At 34.9% G+C, this 20,929-nt stretch overlaps 1 protein-coding gene across 2 annotated transcripts in view; it reads left to right on the top strand.

Moving 5' to 3' along the window:
* The window catches only part of LOC115213854 (protein zyg-11 homolog B), a 163,211-nt gene that overhangs the window by 122,513 nt on the left and 19,769 nt on the right, over window positions 1-20,929 (top strand). For both annotated transcript variants that reach the window (XM_029782793.1, XM_036504892.1), the window contains 6 exons: window positions 2,863-3,039; window positions 7,112-7,165; window positions 8,490-8,600; window positions 11,137-11,278; window positions 15,545-15,615; window positions 18,874-18,936. In XM_029782793.1, coding sequence (XP_029638653.1) covers window positions 2,863-3,039; window positions 7,112-7,165; window positions 8,490-8,600; window positions 11,137-11,278; window positions 15,545-15,615; window positions 18,874-18,936 — 618 coding nt within the window. The remainder of the gene's footprint in view (window positions 1-2,862; window positions 3,040-7,111; window positions 7,166-8,489; window positions 8,601-11,136; window positions 11,279-15,544; window positions 15,616-18,873; window positions 18,937-20,929) is intronic.

Below are 20,929 nucleotides of genomic sequence, written 5' to 3' on the forward strand. Positions count from 1 at the left end.
AATGTCTGCCAGAGGACCATCATGGTTTCCTTATCTCTGGTTCTGAATGTTCTTAAGATCCATCCAGCCAGTCGTCTGCACTTTGTCGCCATCCTGGTAACGTGCACTTGGAAAGAGGTATCATCACTCATGTCGATACCCAGGTCCCTCACAGACTTAGGCTCTGGGATTGAAATTCCCTGTGGAACGGTGTATCCTGTAAGTTTAATATTCAGTTTTGGATGCTGGTAGCGCAGGGCCTGGAACTTTTCAGCATTAAACTGCATATTATTATCCTTAGCCCATCTGTTGATTGAGTCCAATTCCTGCTGCAGGTATGCATAGAACATATAAGTTTGCAAGCGATGTAAAGTAGAGCTACTGAAGTGTTTTGGGAGTAGATTACAGACAATGACTACAAAATATAGTTGTTTTACATGTAAGCAAAACTTCTTGTCAGAAACAGCCACATAAATGGTGTAAGAAAATTGAAGGAAGATGTTGAAAATTCCCCTCTGTGAGTTTATTTTATGCAAAAGCAAAGGGAGCTATTTTTTCGGAGAGAAGTATGGTTGGTACATTAAAAAATGGCAATATAATACCTACTTGATAAAGTGGAGTGTATTTGCTACGAGCTTCCAGTGTTCAATCACTCTGAAATTGACTTCAGGTAACAAAAAAAGGAAGACATGAAGAGTTTGACTTCAGTTCACGAATATTGCTTTGAATCTCTAGCAGTTCACAGTGAAAAGAGGTCATGTTTGAAATATCATAATGGATGGGTAAATAAGCATCCTTAAAGTGAAACAATGCATTGGTATGTAAACAAAGGTATCAACAAATATAAGAAAGAGAAGGGAGCATCACTTTTCAAGAAACTCATCAATACAGTTTAAATATGGAGATTAAGATTGTTTGTTATTGGATATTCATTGTGTACAGTGTTCCTAGTTAATTTAATTACTGTTGCAGGTGAACAGTCGAAATAGATATACAGACAAAATCCTTTCACTTTTATAATATTTAATAATATACAATTACAACATAAATAAATGATAAATCAAAAAATGTGAAAACCTCTAAAAGGTATTCTCTAATGCCAATATATGACCATTTAAATTTAAAAAGTATGGAAAACCCTATATAGAAAAAATTATGTACATACGAGAAAAATCCGTGTAAACCACCATTTTTCCCGGTTTGTCCACTTATGTGGGAGCTCTGAGGAAAATGCTATAGCACATGACCATCCTTGGCACATAAGTTATGTGCGTGTAAAGTTTGGTGAAAATCGGTTGAGAATTGTGGAAATGTATGTGCTAGTCAATATACACACGCATGCTGTGATTTATATATACTAAATTTCTTGCCAATAGAGAAAGCACCAGTTTCTAACCTAGATCCAAGGCTCCTTCATTGGAGTTTCGACATCAGCAACAGGGTATATATGTATGTATGTATGTATGTGTGTGTGTGTATATGTATGTTTGTTTGTTTGTTTTGTTTTATGTATGTATTCTCATGCATTTATTTGCATATCTAGACATATACTTAAATGATAAACTTGTGGAAAATTTTACAGATTTTTACAGTTCCAGTGATGGATTGGATCTGTAGTCTTTAAATTAGCTTTCTCCTTTCTGGTTTTGAGAAGCCTAATTTCTCAAGATTGGTATTTAAGTAGTGTGTTACATATTACAGGGGCCCAATAATTACAGGTATAAACTGGAACTTGTAATCTGGATAGAGTAACTACAGATTTCTCAATGGTTCAGTGTAGGTATTCTCTTTTTCACTGATCTTCAGCTTTATGTTAACATACGCTGGGCAGCTGATTTCCACAACTTTACAGTTTCTCTTCTCTTTTCCAAATCATTATGTCAGATTTGTTGTGCTTACATTTTACTGAGGTTTTCACTGGGACATTCTGCTGTACTCCTTTTTATTATACCTTCTACCATACTGTGGGTTCTTACATCTTTGTCTTTGGGTTACCTTTCCGAGGGATTTCATTATAGAGTGTCCTAGCTACAACATCATGTCTCATTGGTAGATAATACCGTGATGACATTTTCAGACAACTGCTTATGATGTGGGTGATATCTTTGGTGTTCACACCACAAAGTCTACATCGGTTGTCACATTTTACTGCTTTTTATGCATCCCTGTCCCTTTTGTGCATCAAGTATTTGGTTGATATTTTCTGTTCCTGGATTGCAAATGCATACCCTTCAAAGTGGGAGGTAGTAACCCGGTTATTGGTCCATGATAGACTACTTTGATGATCAATGTTACTAACATCTTGGATCTTTCTACTAACATAACCATGCATAGTCTTCTGTTCATATGTGGTCATCCTTTCATCTGATGATATGTTGCAGTAGAGAGAGAGTGTGTGTGTGTATGTGTGTGTGTGTGTGTATGTGTGTGTGTGTGAATCATCATCGTATGTATGTATGTGTATCATAATGTTCAGTTTCATTTATTGACAGGCTACCATTATTTGGAAGGGTCTTTTTATTGGTGTATAAAGTAGTTGTTTTCACAACTGAATGCTTACTTTTACTGCTAAGCACTTATTTTCAGCTCAGTGAATTTATGATGTTACAAAAACCACATTCTCTGTGCTTTTTCTTCAACATTTTCTTTACACTGTTAAGAATAGATGTAAGGTAGCAGGTTGGCAGAATCGTAAGCATGCCAGGCAAAATGCTTAGTGGCATTTCATCCACCTTTATGTTCTGAGTTCAAATTCCACTAAAGTAAATTTTGCTTTTCATCTTTTCAGAGTCTATAAAATAAGTTTCAGTTAAGTCAAACTTGCTGGCCTTATACCTAAAATGTTAAACCATCATTATGAATTGATGCTTTTATTTTTTCCAGTATGTGTTGCCTGGCATGAAATGTCATCCAAAGCAGTTGGGGGTTCAAATGGCTGCTACAGCTTGTTTGTACAATCTCACTAAAGGTGAAGTCAGCCAAAAGATACACCCTACATGTTTGCGCAAAGTAGTGGAACTGACTCTCTTGTCTATGGAAAATTTCCCCAAACACCAGCAGGTACTTATGATGTAACTTTAATTGTTCTATGTTTTATTAAATGCACCTTCACCACCATCATCATTAACCTTACAATGTCATCACCACCATCATCACAATGTTAACTTCACATGCAAACTTTTGCTCACAGTCTACATTCACTTTGGTATTGAACTGTTCTTCTGTCTCTTCTACCACTACTGCAATGGCCTATGGGCCTCTAAACCGGCTGATTATATACCACTTCCATCTAAACTTGGCTCACTTTTGGTCCCTTTTTCTCCATCACTTATACATTTTGTGTTTTACTCATTAGAACCAGCAACAAGTACTGTAAAAACCCATGTAATTTATGCACTTTTTTCACAAAAATAAAATTAAACTTCAGAGGGTGTGTAAATTATATGAGTAAATTCTTTCCAGAATTAAAAAAAAAATTTTTTGTTGAAAAAAGACATACAAAACATAAACATTTGTACTGGAAGTTGACTCATTTAATGTCAGAATAGGTTTTTACAGAAAAGTAATGGCTTAAATATAATGAATGTTGACTTTTATTTATGCTGGACAGTATAATGTTTACTTTTTCTAAATAAATTTACTAAAACCATTAAATGGTTAACTAACTTTTGAAGTCTGACGTTCATGCTGGTAAGCACGGTCCAGGGCATATTTTACATTGCTTGGAGTTTCTACCTGTCGCAATGGAGCACCGTTGACATACATAGTGATATGGATATTCCTGACTGAAAAAAATGTAATGATATGGATAATCTTGATTGTATGTTTTTATTTTTGTCTGTTTATTACTAGGCACAGTTTTAAGTTTGTTGTACTGTTTACACCAATTTCAATCATTGGCTTCATTAACATTAAAATGTCTTTCAGCAGCACTATTGCCATGTTCAAATGCATATTTAGCATAAGTGTGAAAGGGATTAAAATTTTCATATTCCATATCAAAGGTACCAACAAGAGTAGTTGGAAAGGAATTGTTTACATAATCAGTTTGATTAGTCACCTTCCTCTGTCGGTTGAGTACAGTGTCATCCAAAGTGATGTTTATTGGTAATTAAATTTAATTTGCAACACCTGTGTGCATTTATCAGCTTTACTTTTGTTGTTAATTCTTATCAACAACTTTTCCTGTGATCGTGATTTGAGAAGACATACAATAGTGTGCTAAAGATTGGACATAATCTCTTGCAGACAAGAAATGTAACATAAAGTTTATTATAAACAACACAAACACTTTGTAATTTAATAGCTTTCAATGTGATACCTGTTAAACAGAAATAATTTTTATTTAATGAAAATTTTATAAAATCTAATCATAAGTAAGTGAAATTATGCTAAATACAACTAAATTGAAAACCTTTTTCCCCTGACTATATCAGTAATTATGAAAAATTTTGGGTGGGAATTTTACATGAGTAGAAGCTTTTTGTAACAAATTTTATCCTGAAATCACCTGCGTAAATTACATGGGTTTTTACAGTACTTTGCTTTTTGCTTGCCATTGCTTATCACACCTTGACACCCTCTAGACCAGTGGTTTTCAACCAGGGTTCTGCCAGTACAGTCCAGGGGTTCCGCAAGAAGTTACAAAAATGCTAAAATCGACGGTAATTTTTAATTCTCCTGTGCAGATATGTGTGCATAAGACAATTAAATTATTGCACAGGGGTTCCTCGAGCCAGTGAAATGTCTATTTTACCAACTACTTAGCTTCAACACTTCAAACTGAACGTTTACAGCCCTAATCTCACACTATTTAACTCTAACAACCTAAGAAGGTTTTAACTTCTGCGTCTTTCCAGTCTAATGATTACAAGATCTGTGTTTATATACAACTAACATATAACATTGCCTACATCCAATGAGCATAATCTCTGAAATGATCGTATCCATCCACCTAATAGCACTCATCAGAATATTATTCTTCATAATGAAGGTTGTAATAAAATTCATATAATGAGATAAATGTGCGTTGAGAAGAGCTGAATTCTGATATTTTGGGCCAAGTCATCTTTCTTTACAGCCTTTCAATTCACTCACTCTCTGTTCAAAACAGAGACTCCTTCATGGAACACAAATTTACTTCATGTTACAAATTGCATCAACACAGACCTAGTTTTCTTTTTTGTTGTTTAAGGAAAATCTGACACTGACTTAGAAACAAAGCTTCAAAGCTTGTATCGACATCTCTGTGCTTTTTCAATCCCCCAAAATTACTTATTGCTTTGTCTTTCTGATACCAGCTTGCCAAAGACCATCCTTGTTCTATGATACAAACTTTTGTTGTAAAGTGATCTAAAATAACACCTTCCATCGAAATTTCACATTAACTTATGTTTTGGCCTCCAGCTTAATAATTACAATTATTTCACTGAATTCTTCATTATTTTCAAACTAAATTGATACAAAGGCAGTGTATTTCAGTGGAAGTATGGTAACAAAAGGATTAGAACAACATATCAGAAACAGACTGCATGTGCACTTACACAAACATATGTTGTTGATCATGCAGCAGCAAAACAAATTAAAATAGCTACAGCTCTCGACTACATGCATATAAATTTTGAGTTTAAATTCACTTGAGGTGCTCTTTTTTATTTATTTCATTCTCCTATTAAATACTTTGGACAGTGTAATTTATTATAATGGCACACTCCTTTGGACGGTTTAAGTTGAATTAGCCTGCATTTAGAAGTCGTTTCAAGTTGATAAAAGTAAAATGTATAATTACCACTTTATTATATGGTATTAAGCAACCTAGGTAATGAATAAAGTTTTTTTAACACAAATTTAGCAGTTTGTAATAAATGAAAATCCATGAAATGAGATCGCGATTGCAGTAGGCATTCGGGATCCTATATCTTACCTGAAAGTTGTGTATGATTGAAGCTTTTTTCAATGAAAATCATGTATGATAAACAAAAGTAAACATTTATAGCAAACTCACAAATAGAATAATGGTATGTACGAAAATAAATGTCAGAGCAAGCTTATGAGCAAGCTGCATGTGTGAAGTAAGAAGGGTCATTGAAGGCAGTGTACTGTTGTACACTGCCTTCAATGACCCTTCTTACTTCAGCAATCACAGAGATGAAGCAAAATATCGATGAAATGCTTGCAGGAAGTCTGATTGCTAACGGCTACAGTTTGGCATAGATGTGAAGATTGCAGTGGAGGAGTAACTACTGTAGATGGCATTTTTGTTTTTCCTTCAGGAGCATATATGAATAAGTTGTCTGGATGGTCAACTCTGGAACAACCAATGTAAAACCATCCATGTGAAAAGCATGACATTCGCAGGTCCAACCTGACAACTTTCAGTGATTTACCTTGTGCTTTGTTAATTGTCATGGTGAAGCTGAGTTTGAGAGGGAACTGAAGTCTCCGCATATGGTAAGGGCAGTCTGTTGGGGTTAGCGGAATTTTCAGAATAAAAACAGTATTGTTTTTGCTGTGTCCTGTGATAATTTGGGCTTCAATGATGTGGTCCATCATTTGTTTGACCACAAGGCGATTTCCATTGCATAATTAAAAGTTGATTTTAATTGCATGACTACCTTAAGGAAGTGCTAATGTGCAAATATCTGTGGTTTGCAGTGAATGGGCATTGTAAAAACTATAGTAGAAGACGAAGTGAAAGTAGCATAACTACATCATCAAGAGTAATGTCCCTTGAAGCAACATCGTTGGTATTTGTTATTTACCTAGGAGTGGCATTGCTCGTTATGTGGAAAATTTGAAGACTATGACCATCTCTGAAATATAAGCATGAACGAAATCAGATGCCAAATATTGATTTTAAGGGGATCAAGAAAAAGGCCTGTATACACACTGATACACACACACATTTTCCGTTTTATTATATATATATAAACATAGATTTGTAATTCTGTCATCAATTCACCTCTGCTTCTTCCATTTCTTTGGTCCTCTTCCATATCTTCTCTTGCTCAATTCTTTTATTTTATAGATGGCAGTACTATTCTTCAGTAAATAATTATTTATTATAAATATTTGTTTGCTATTTACTGTTTTTTTTTTTATATAACTTAAGTTCTTTGTTTATCTTTTGAAGTTACAAAAGAATGCTTTGCTGACTCTTTGTAGTGATCGAATACTGCAAGATGTGGTGAGTTGAAGGGTTTGCTTTTACTTTCATATGTAGACACATCCTCATATTCATGTTATTTACTCTTTTACACATGAAAAAATACTTTAAAAATTTTTTACATTCTCTTCAGCATTACTACAGCTTGGATGTTTCTACTCTACACACTAGTATAGCTTGGATAATTTGTACTCTTCTCACTAATATGAGTTGGACAAGATGTTTGTACTCTATTCACTCTGCTCATTGCATTATAGAAATTTAACTAATGATATACTAATACTGTATAGTTTGTGAGAAATGAAACCTGAGCTTTTTGATTCCTTCAAGTTTAAGAACATGTTTGGAGACAAATATCTCAGCTTTTAGCTTCCTAGATCAAACAGATGATCTTTCAAAAGTAATTTTTCAGGGCCCAAACTTCAACTTCTCTCCTTTTGAATGATCTGCTACTGAATTTATCAGTTGTAGATGAGTGAAAAGGAGGCCAAATTAACTTATGGGTGAGTTAAAATATTGGAATTGTAGGCCTTAAACTTTTTACAGGCAAGTTTCATATTCCAGTATTCCGATTTTGGTGTCAGTTCAATTGCATTTCAATGATCTTTATAGAAAGAAACTATTAATAATGCATTAACTTTCTTTAAGGCAAATTTTTATAGGCGAGAAGGGTTCGGTAAACTGAGTCTGTCTTAGTATTAATGAGACATATTTTTTTAACTATTAATCCTTTAGTGTTCACATTATTTTGTCAAAAGTGATGCCTACTTATCCATAGTTTTGAATGAATCATGCATTAGCTTGTAGCTTTGAGATTTTGATGAGGTAACTGTTAATTTTTAGAATGATATTCTTTTCTACTCTAGGTACAAAGCCCAAAATTTTTAGGGAGGGCATCAGTCGATTAGATCAACCCCAGTACACAGCTGATACTTAATTTATTGACCCCAAAAGGATGAAAGGCAATGTCAATCTCGGTGGAATTTGAACTCAGAATGTAATGGCAGATGAAATACTACTAAGCATTTCACCTGGCATGCTAACATTTCAGCCAGCTTGCCACCTTGGAATGATATTGTAGGGCTGCTGTAAGAGGCTGGTGGATCTGGCTCGTTTAAATGCTAAAGGGTTAATGGGAAAGCTGAGTTCCCCAATGGGGCTTGGAACATGAAAGAAATTATTTAGCTGTATGCTGAAGGGTACTTTCCCACCAGTTCACTTCCTTTTTCTGTTAATGTATTCATACAAAATCTTATAAAGAAACAACATATATTATATATTTTCTCTTCTTAATCTGATAATGTTCATCAAATATATTTATTTTTTAAAAACTTCTTATCAACAGAGCTTTGATCGGTTCCGCTGTGCAGAACTAGTTATGGATTGTTTGTGTTCTTTTGATGATTCTTCTATGAACAGAATGTCTGTAGCTATTTGTTCCATCTTAGCTGCTAAGGTAAATATTTATAAATTTTATCTTTTGAGTGAATTTTTCTGACATGTTTGTGGTGAATTTGCAATAAATTACTGCAGATGGTTTTTTTTTTGTTTGCAACTTTTAATGTATTTTAATTATCAAATAAATTTTCAACTGTGAAATAGGTATGAAACCTATTTTTATAGTTGTTTATCCAGCACAAATGGGTATTGGTTGTAGTGTAAATATTTCTCCCTCTTTTTTTGCTGGTCCTTTGAATGGTTCCTACTACTTAGTGGTAATTGATAGTTTCTGAAAATAGTCTGAAATTTTGCAAGTGTATAAAACCAACCTCTTCAACTGTGATAAATTTTTAACAGGAATTGTTTGCAAGATTTGGCATACCAGATGAGATAATGTCTGACAATGGAACGCAATTTGTGTCTAGCAAATTTTTAAAATTTTGTGAACATATAACTATGGCACCATACCATCCCAGATCTAATGGACAGGCAGAACTGTTTGTCAGTACTTTCAAAAGAGCCCTTAGAAAATCGAATAAGGAAGTCACGGCTGTACAATATGTTCCAAGTACTACCGCCACTGCAGGTGATTGAACCCAGGCATACAAGTGAGGGGAAAAGAAAACATACAGAGTTCCTGAAAATAGATGCCAAGTGCAAAAAAATATTAAATTGTATGGAAAAAAAAACACAAAAAAGGGAGGTGGGGGTGAATAAAAATATTGCTAAATAAAATGACACTTCCCAAGAAAAACTTAAAAGGGGAGATGTTATAGGGAATTAGTAATAATGGTACACCCCTCCCACGTGACAAATGGAATAACCTAGTCACTATTAGTAAGAGAAGTATGTGAAGTACCAGAGTATGTAGTAGGAGGTCAGAGATAGTTGTGACTTTACTCTTTTTACTAAGTATACTGTATACCGAAGTGAGTGTTATGAAAATTCAACATTGTAAGGATTATAACATTGTCTAACTTTGCCATTCTTATTCATTGAACTTGTACTTTGTGAATCCATTGTGATCCAGAATATTTCTTCTCTTGCCATGCAAACATGGAAAAATGGACTGACCCATGCAAACATGGAAAAGTGGATGGTTACAGAGTGTACTGGGTGCTTCTTTCATGACAGCAGACTTAGTGAGGTCACTAAGTAACTTGCACAACAAGATACCTTGATTGGTTGGGGATGTAATATTGAGGGAAGCGGCTTTGTACCAGGTTTTGAGAGATTAAAGTATGTAGAAGAGATACATGGCTACCCTAGTAGAAAAGGGAAAAAGGATAGTAGAGATGAGGTGCAAGAAGGTAGACAGAAAGAGAATAGGGACACAGAATGAAGGATCACTGGGTGGGCAGGTAGGTTCATGAGTGTGATAGGACATACTGTGGAGATGAGAATAGAAGTGAGGCATGGTCAGTGATGAATCTTAGTTTGGGAGAATGTAAAAGAAAAATATGGTAGTTCAAGGAGGAGGAGGTGATACATGGCAATATATAAAAGAGGGAGAGAGCAACATTATAATAAAATTGTTGATAGATCATCATGTAAATGTATTTATATGAATATGGTCATATGAATATATTGATAGTCAAGTAGAATATCTAGGCCCGATCTTTTGACATCTTAGAACAACAATTAAATTAACTAATTTCATTACAGTTGCATCTCAGAGAATTTGCTTTCCCCTCTTTTAACATGTCGAAAGATAGTTGTCAACAGCTATTGTATGTGTAAGCAATGTTGTAAATATCACAACTAAATTAAAATCCTTGTAATTTAACCACTGGACCTATTTCACAGTCAGATTTATTAAACACATAGATATATATGATTCTGAGTACATATTTGTTCACAGCCCTTGTTTTGTTGGAACCGTAGAAAATGTATGTGTGTGTATAGTTGTATGTATATATCTGTTTATATATATATCTATGTGTATATCTTTATATATAAAAGTCAAGTTGTGTGTCTGTCTCCTACGATTTAGATTCCTAACTACTCCCACATTTTGTGGAGCAGTTTAACCAAAACTGGGTATCTTACAGTCGTGATTCATATCGAGCCCTTCTGGGTATTAGCGCGCGTCTATGATGAGTCTACGATTTAAAAAAAAATTTACCATAATTTTTTTTCCATTTTTAATGCATTTTTTTGCTATTTTTTGGCTATAACTCTCTAAAAATGCTTATATAGTTATTTCCCTTACAAACCCGAGCAACGCCGGGCGATACTGCTAGTTTCTATATATGTGTGTGCATGTCTATATGTGTTTAAAGCCTATTTGTGTGTTAATGTTTATATTTGTTTATATTTTATAATGTTAATATATGTTTATATTTCAGTATATGTTTAAGTGTGGATATATCTAAATATGTATATGTGTTGTATGTTTATATGTGTGTATATATTCATATATATGAATGTCTGTATGTGTTAATGTGGAACACATATGTAAAATATGCACAAAATCACAATTTCCTAAATATTGGAATTGTATGCCCTTGCAATACATTTGTAACATCAGAAAATGTATGTTTTGCTGGCAGATCTCAACAGAAGAGACTTCAAGACTTGGAGGAACCCATCACTATATGCAGAAGATGCTGGAATTAGTGCATCAGAAAATGGAACATATGGCTATTGATATCACCTTGAAATTTACATTAAGTGCTCTTTGGAATCTTACTGGTGAGGTTTTTGTAAATATTTTTCTGTCCCCAAATTGGTATTGTCTGTGTCTTCTTCAAAGGAGAATCATTTGTAGGCTTCTTTTGTCCAAATGATTTATGCTTTGGGGAAGGCATAAATCTTATAATAGTCTTCATGTCTTGCCTCAAAAGTTTTAGGCATCATTGCTATATTTACATAAGAAATTATTTCATTTCAAATGAATTTTTCAAATTATCTTTAGATTGTATGATTTTGCATATTCACATATTTAAATGAAGAACTTTGTAACAGGTTTGCATTTATGTACATCATCATCATTTAATGCCTGTTTTCCATGCTAGTATGGGTTAGGTAGTTTGACCAGAGCTGGTCAGCTGCAAGGGAGCTGCACCAGGCTCCAGTTGTCTGTTTTGGCTTGGTTTCTATACCTGAATACCCTTCCTAATGCTAGCCATTTGACTGAGTGTATTGGGTGTCTTTTATGTGTCACCAGCATGGGTACCCTTTTATGTGCACTGGCATAGGTGCTTTTTACACATCACTGGCACAGGTAGCTTTTTTCATGTCACTAGCATGGGTGCCTTTTACACATCACCAATATGGGTGCCTCGTACATGTCTCCAGAATGGGTACCTTTTATGTATCACCAGCACTGGTCACAACCATTATTACGTAAGGGATTTTTTTTTGTTATGTCTATTAAAGTTACATGACTTTTTTCCATAAGTCTATTATTAAAGTTAAATAATTATAAAAACCTGATCAGTATTTAGATTGGTGATCAGTAATTCAGTTGGGATGTCACTTAGCAAACATAGGTTCTGTAAACATCTTCATCATTGTTTGAATATTCACTTTTCCATGCTTGCATGAATCAGATGGATTTTGTTGAACAGATTTTCTATAAATGGCTGCTTCTGTTGCCATTTCTCAACTGTTTCCAAGCAAGGTAATATTTCCCTGTGGCCAAACATGTTTTCATGGAGGATTTGAAACAAACAACACACTTATATGGTGACACAACTATTACATAATGTCAAGATTAGGTGACATGCACACGCACGCACACACACACATACACATAGTGGTCTCCTTTCAATTTCTGTCTACCATATCTACTCACAAGGCCTAAGACTATAGTAGAAGATACTTATTCTGTTCTCAACCCTTCGTTCCTGCATCAACTTCTCATTCCATAGCATAAAGCCACCTCCCTCTCTACTGTACCTCTACTTAGTTGAAGGAAATCTTAGTCTTGCAGGATGCCTGATGACCTTACTAGTGCTGATGATATAAAAATAACACCCAGTACATATCATAAAGTGGTTGTAGGAAGGGCACCCAACCATAGAAACCATACCAAAGCAGACATTGGAGCACAATGCATTACTTAGCGCCTTTGAATCCTGTTGAACCCATGCTAGCATGGAACATGGATATTAAATGGTCATTAACCCTTTCGTTACCAAACTGCCCAAAGCCGCCCGAAAAAAATTTTGGTTAATGTGACCAAACCGCCCAAAGCTGTCCGAATTTACCTATTCATATTTAAATGAGAATATCAGAGCAAATCTCTTTAGTACATTCGTGAAAACACGTGATTATGCTTCGTAAACAGTTCATCTACAGTTTTGTACAAAGATCGACGTGTAATTTTAATTCCCTGAATTTTGGGAGATTTTTTTCCACATTTTTTTCAGCATCGATTTTTCTTCAACTTTGAAAATGGATAGGAGTTTCATGTTATCAAGCATTGATTCCGAATTTGAAAATTTGTGAAACAAATACTAGGTACTGTTGTGGATTTAGTTTTTATACAGGGAAACTAATGTTAGTCAGCATGGCTTAGGGTATGATGTGGTCTGGAAGTTATTGTTTGAAGCGATCAATGCGGAAACAAACTTATGCAGAATGTAAACAAACACAAAATGGGGGTTCAAATTTCGGAAAATTTGTGAAGCAAATACTGGGTGCTGCGTGGATTTAGTTTTTATACAGGGAAAATAATGTTAGTCAGCATGGCCTAGGGAACGATGTGGTCTGGAAGTTATCACTTCCATACCATAACCAGGGCCGTATATTATTTTTTGACCGATTTCTTTAGTTTGGTCAAACTTACGGTGGATTCCAGTATTTCGCTTTATTCCACCTTTATGGTACACCTGTTGTGCATTAAATTCAACTGATGATTTAGTGATGTGCACAATTCTTCTTTATCAAAATTTTGTTGCATACCCATTTGAATATTAGCTGATGATTCATTTTCTATGGTGATGTTTAAACAAAATTTTAATATTTTTACCTTTTGCTCAATTTAAAATTTTAATATTTTTACCTTTTGCTCAATTTACCTGGATTTACCTGTAATTAAAGTCACTTTAAGACAAAAGTTATGCAATAGAATTGATTAAGAACCCTTTCTTTAATTATGTTCCAAATCACATTAATATGTTGATAAGTAAAAAAGTTACAGTTATTTCATGAAACAAGCCTAGATTCATGATTATTTAAGAATTTAATTGAAACTCATGAGGGGTGTATTTTGGTCAGAAATATAGTAACGAAAGGGTTAAATGGTGGTGGCAGCCACTGTTGTCATCATTGTCATTGCAGCATGATGCAGTACTTGGACCATTGGATCCTATCAAACCCATGTCAGCATGGAACATGGATGTTAGAGGGTCGTGGTGATAGTGCTGCTGCTTCTTTTTGTCTGGCGAATATTTTTCTTTTTCTGTTTTGAGTTTTATTTCAGTGCAAGATTCTGGGTCATTTCTTCGGACCTCTTAATATTAGTAATGTTATTCTCTGTGGAAACATGGTAATCATGTTCCCTCTAAATATGATTATTAGTTATTGTAAAGATGTATAACATTAGCTGTTAAGGTTGGTTTGAAAGGAATAAATTTCTCACAAAATCTGAGACCAGTGAGATCAGTACCATTAAACCTTTCTCTTGAACAGAGATGGCTGCAATAAAATCATGTAGATGAAAAGGAATTCCAGAAATCCAACATTCTAGGGGAGAAAAACCACATATAGTATTTAGTGTGGAACCTAGCAGGTGAGAGGAGAAGCTGTGAGAGAATTAAGAGAATCTGACAGCAATAGCCACTGAATTGAAGAGAGAATTCAGAGAGAGAGAGAGAGGAGAAAGTACATCTGGAGGTCAGAGGTTAGAGAGTATTTGTGAGTGACTTAATGCCAATCATTTGTGAGGCCTTTCTTTGCCATGGTCTGTTATGTTTGTCTTTGTGCAGCAGTAATGTCCCAGATGATGGCACAATACACCATTGTAAATATCAATTGACCTTTAAAGAGTTTTAGTAATGTTTGAAGACTGGAATATTAGCTTCGAGTGTTACATTGGTCTGTTACAACTGAGCACAGAAGGAAACTCTTGTGAATATATAGAAACTTCTTCGTGGTTAAAAGTAGTTATTGTGGAGTACGTCTGGATGTTCTTAATGCCAAGCACCCAGTATACTCTGTAAAGTGGTTGGCCTCAGGAAGAGCATCCAACTACAAAAACTATGCCTGAGGAGCATGACACAAGCTTCTAGTACAACAGATCTTGTTGAACTGTCCAACTTATGCCAGTATGGAAGACAGATGCTAAATGTTGGTGATAGGGGTGGTTATGATGGCAGTGCAGCCTGTAGCATGAATATTTCAATAAGATCCATTTGTTCAACACACCAAAAATGCTATACTTAAGCCTGGTCTTTACCAATATTCTGCCACTTTGTTTATTCTACACTGTGTGTCACATGACTAATGAACTGTTTGACCATGTGCAATGTCAGGTACAAACCAGGCTGAAACTTAAACTTATCTGGTGTGTTAGATCTTTGGATCACCTAAAAATGAGCTGTGGAAGTTTGAACATGTTGCATTCAGTTTGCTGCCTGGTCTCTTTATGTACATTAAATCACTGTAGCTCCTGTTGACTCTACTTGATTTTACCTCACATGGGTAAATTATTAAATATTTTAGAGAGACCTATAGATTTAACTCGTCAAATGTACACATTTCATCAGATGGTATTTGGTTGGTTGGGCTTGAGGAATAGCTGTTAATTTGAAACTATAGCTGGAGATTTGGTATTCGTTGTCATAGAATTAAGCAACATGATGCTAATTTGCAATATGTTTTGATGTGAACAGGAAGAGGAAGTTGTAGACTTCTGTAGCTTGCTTGCTAGTCTACAGCATGTTTTGATATAATGTCTTGATTTCTTTGCATTCTTTCATATCTTATGTGTTTTTGTTTCTTTGCTCTCAGATGAGTCTCCTGCAACCTGCAATGTGTTCTTGAATGAAGGAGGCCTCGATCTATTTATGAGAGCTTTAGAGGTAGGTAACCTTCCATCAACAATGGATTCTTTTTTAACATTCATCTCTTCTATTTTTTCATAAAATTGTTGTTTGAGTTGGTTGTTATTTTAACAAAATTCAAAGGTTGCAGAAGAATGAGCACCAGAATTGGTAGTTACTTATTATTAGTTTGAAGCATGATGCTCTTTGTTTCAAATCCTAATTAGTTAAAAATTTTAAGTTTTTATAGATTCCAATTTTAATATATTTTTATGAAAATGAGGTTTTCAAGATTCATTTACTATTGAAGCTTTCAACTTCATGATTCAGTCACAAAACTAATATTTATTCATTGCAATATTATTATCTTATACTGCAAGATAGCTTTTTTTAATGCTTTCATTTATATTTCTGGAAATATCCTTTCATATTAATTGGATGTTGTTGAAGAGTAAAAAAGCTGTATAACAAAAGAAGTTTTAAATTACTTGTAGCAATTCTAGCAAATATAAGCCTATCACGTTTTCTTTTAACTAAAGCACTCCCCTTCCACAACTTTGTTTCTTCATAACTTTATGAAAAATAACTTTTTTTAGATAAAATTTTATATGAATACCTTCATGAAGAGTTGTGACCAATTTCTACACATCAACTCTGTTTTCTCACAGCATTCACATTTTGATGATGCAAATTACAATTATGTTGAAAAAAAATTATTTTTGCAGATTTCTTCATTCTTTTCCTTCTGGGATTTGTTAAATGAATATTTTTTAATAAAATGAAACTTTTCAGATATACCAGCATAATTTGATAAAAAATAAGCAGAAATTAAAAAATACAAAGATAGCATACTAAATGACCACATAGAGGATTTGTCTAAAAAAAGAATGATTAACATGGCTAAGTCTAAATAATACCTGATTTCTTCATAAACTCTAATGCTGTCTTTAAGTACTTAGTATTCTAAATTTGTTTACTGAGCAAGTGGGTGCTATTAAAATAATAAAGGATACAAAGGAAAATTAGATGTAATATATCAGAAAAAATATACACATGTGTAAATATCATTCTCTGACAAGAAGAAAACTGCCCAAACTCTGCTACTCTCACCAACCCACAAACCTGGGAAACAACAAAAAATGCATCTAGATATAAAATATTGCCACTGTAATAAACCTATGAAGGAGTCAATGAAACTTTCACAGTGAATAAGCAATAATGTAGAAATGTTTGTTAATTTACTGAGTGAGTGAGAGAGAACTACTATAGCAATTAACACTGACATAGAAATTTCTAAAGACCTTACTATTTAATGTGGACTGAATAAAACAGTGAAGAAATTTCCCTCTTGTTTTTTTTTCAGTCAGCATTTAATTTTAGACTGAGAATATGTGTGTGTTCATGTACTTGTATGTGTGTTTGTTGAAAAGTAGATACATTTTGTTTTGTGGTATGTAATGGGAATATTCAACAGTTAAATTATTATATCTGATATCGCAATTCGCTAGAATATTACTAACATGATTAAAAAATTTAACCAGTCACCACTTTGCCAGAACTGGCTCCAGCAACAGTTCCATCTTTTTGAGTTTGAGCCTATCCAGCACTATAAATTCAACACACCTTAGCCACTTGACATTGAGCATTGACAGACACAATAGGAGACAGCCAACAGAGATAGTTGGACAGCAGTTGACCTGAGCTGACTACAAAGGCAATGATAGAAGTCAATAGCATGACAAGCAGCTAACCACACTTTGACTGCTGCTACAATTACACCCAGAACAATATCATTCAAACTTACTTGTAACAACAGCAATTGCTTTTTGTTTATGGGAATTTCAAAGGGGTTCAGTGTTCTTCTTCATAAAAGTATAAAGAGAAGTAAATTCTCTGGAATTTACAAATTTTATTGGGTTTTTTTTTGTTGCTGTTGTCTATCAGTAGTTTCATTTGATTATAGGTTATTTTCTCTTTAATACATACATAGACACTTTTACATGCATACATTTATACACACGTGGTATACTTTAAAATGTACATGTAGTGCACTTTGATACATACATGGACACTATGATACATACTTGTACACTGTAATACATACATGTAATTCACTTTACACTCACATTGTACATGTTAATACATACATGTAGGATACTTTAATACATTTGCATATCTTGGTATAGGAGCAAGAGAGTACTGTGTACAGAATACTGAGTTTATTTAGTACTAGACTACCCATGACCCATTGGGTCACTGACAGTTCAGATTATAAAACATTGAAGCTGATTTCAACATTTCATTGAAATGAAAGTTAATTTTTTGATGATCCAATTAAATATTTCAATTCATTCTTATCATCATAGGTCTGGTTTACAAGTCCAATTCATAATTTCTCCTGCTTCTGTCTCTTTCCCACCATTCCACCAGATGGTCAGCACTCCAAGCATTCGATTCCTGAACTCTCCTGCTTCTGTCTCTTTCCCTCTGCTCTGCCAGATGCTCAACCCTTCCTTTATCAGTCTCATCATTGCCTGTCCCGATCTTGTTGTTGGTGTTCACCACTATCTTCCTCACCTTCTTTCGCTCTCCTTAGCCGTGCTCTCTTCCCACCATCTATAACCCAACCAGATGTTTACTTTCTTCCTTGATCTAAGAAGTAGAAAATTGTATTCACCTTAGAAAGAATTCCCATTACCTCAAAAAATATTTTTTTTAAATCATCACTTGAAAATATTTCTAAATAATATTTAGACAATATTTTAATATTGTCTGTTTAAAGAAAGCTAAATATAAACATTAACTCTACAAACAACTCGTATTTTTCAAATCATATTCACTTAAAAATACTTTTGAATAATTAAAATATTGTCTGTTTGAATAAAGCTGAAATATGAATACTCACTCTATAAACAATTTTTATATTTTAGGATTATGTTACTTTTGAAGTATTTTCCCATTATGTGCCGTTTTGGCTATTTATGAAGGTACCCCAAAAAACCGTGTATCTCATGAGTCCATGGTCCGACTTAGGAAAAATGAGTTTTATTTCATTTGTATTCACATTTCAGGGGTACCTTAATTTCTGAGTATTTTCCCATTATTCACTGGTTTGGCTGTATTAAATTACAGACAAGCAAGCAAGCAATTACAGAGTTTTATTAGTATATAGATATTTTGTGTTGTTGAGATGCAAATACATATACTTAGATTTTCTTTAATTTTTTAGGTAAAATCTTTAAATGATAATGCCAAAGTATTTTAAAACTATTCTTTTTTCACTGTCTGTGTGTTCAGGTGATCAAACCAGTTCAGCACGATGTCAAAGTCCAGGTTGAAACAAAAATATTAGGTTTATTGGTGAGTTGTTCTTATTTGAAACCATTATTTTTATCTTTATCATCACTGTTTACCAGCTTACCACCACCACCAACATTGCCATCATCACAACTGTTGGCATCACCACAACTAGCACTGCTGCCATTTTGGCACACCTCCCCCACACACACATGCACTCACCAGTATCACTGCTATCACAGCTGTTGATACCCTCTTCACCAACAGAGGTAGCTGTTATTGTAGTTTACAATATAAACTTGTACTTGAATGATTAAACCTTGACATTTACACTATAACAAATATAGAGGACAAATTTGTATCAATGCAATCAGTGACTACTACTGCTGTGAAGCTAAGTCATCTTTAGCTTCCATCATCAACCATTGTTTAACCCTTCATTCAGATATGACCTAAGTACACCACCTCAGCTGTATGTAGTAGCTATACAATTATGAAGCTATGAGGGAGCCTCTTGTGGTTGCTGGCTCTGCTATAAATAGCAGCCAAATTTATATCACATCCTACTCATCAGCATCATCCTCATTTTAATGTCCACTTTCCATTTTTCACATGGAGCAGATGGAATTCATTGAGATGTTTTTTATGGTCAGATACTTTTCTTCTTGCCAATTCTCACCAAAGTAATATTTTCTCATGGCTGGACATGTTTTTATGGGACATTGCAAAAACAAAGGACATGGCTTGTATGATGGTGGAATTCATTTACATCTGTCACATTATGTCAAGGCACAAATTCATGCACACACATGCATGCACACATATACACCCACACACATGATGGGCTTTGTTTAGCTTCCATCTGCCAAATCCACTCACAAAGCTTAGGTCAGCCAGGGCTATAGTAGACGACACTTGCTCCATGTGCTGCACAGTGGAACTGAGCTCAAAACCTCATAATTTAGAAGCAAACTTCTTAACCACACAGCTGTATTTGTCTTAAAAGAAAGGAAGGGTATATTGGGTGATTGGATGATGTTGTCTGAGATAAACTGTTTGAAAAGGCAAAATAGTCATGGCTGGAACACCTTGTATCATTGATTTCCCCAATCAGAGTTAACCTAATACTAAATAACGACTGTCACCTTAACTACTGCCTTTGCTACCTCTAAATATCCTCTCTTGAACCACACTTCTTGGCATTATCATTAACACTGCTACTGCTCTACTATCACTTCTACCACAACTATCTACTAGTGCTGTTGTAACGTGAAAGGATCTATCATCGAAGCACTGGCAGGGTGTCGAGATCCTTTCTAGTCACATACAAAATTCTTGCAGAAAACAAACAGACGAAACTCAGGTTAAAGGTGAACAGACAACTTGGTTTATTGATTCATGGTTGTACGTTGTCTGATGGGGGAATGGACAGCCTCTGATATATTGCTGGTGTTGGTCGTTGAGGTTGGTTGAAGTTGGTTGAAGCTGGTGTGTGGCTGTCAGAGCCAGGAAAACCGTGACCGATCGCAGTGCTGTCTTGAGCCGAAGAGAGCGATTTGAGGTTCGCGGGCTCGAGAGATGTTTTCCCGCACATGCGCATGGGGAAGACTTCCGGTGGCCACCCGGAAGTAGTCCCATTCTGCGCATGCGCGCCGAACCCTACACAGTAGCATCACTACAGGGCTCCCCTCCGAGTGCGAAGTACGGCAACCAGAATATTGTGGTGGTGCTGCAGAAAACAGAAGGCTTGCCGATCCCCCAGAAGACTTGGTACATACTATTATACAATAAGAAACATTTTAAAGAAAGTTAAATGTAAATTGTTTTTGAAAGTTTCTTGGGCCAATGCACTGTTCTGCCCGATTTTGTAACATACGGTGTGCTCGGGGCACCCGTTGACGGCGAGGGTGGTGTTGTAGGAGCCGGTGAAGGTGTTTGTGCAGGTGAAGGCGTTTGTGCAGGTGAAGGTGTTTGTGCAGGTGAAGGCGTTTGTGCAGGTGAAGGCGTTTGTGCAGGTGAAAGTGTTGTTAAAGGTGCATAGGTGGGTGTGTCAAGG

The sequence above is a fragment of the Octopus sinensis genome, linkage group LG7 (genome assembly GCF_006345805.1).
Source record: "Octopus sinensis linkage group LG7, ASM634580v1, whole genome shotgun sequence".
Taxonomy (NCBI): domain Eukaryota; kingdom Metazoa; phylum Mollusca; class Cephalopoda; order Octopoda; family Octopodidae; genus Octopus; species Octopus sinensis.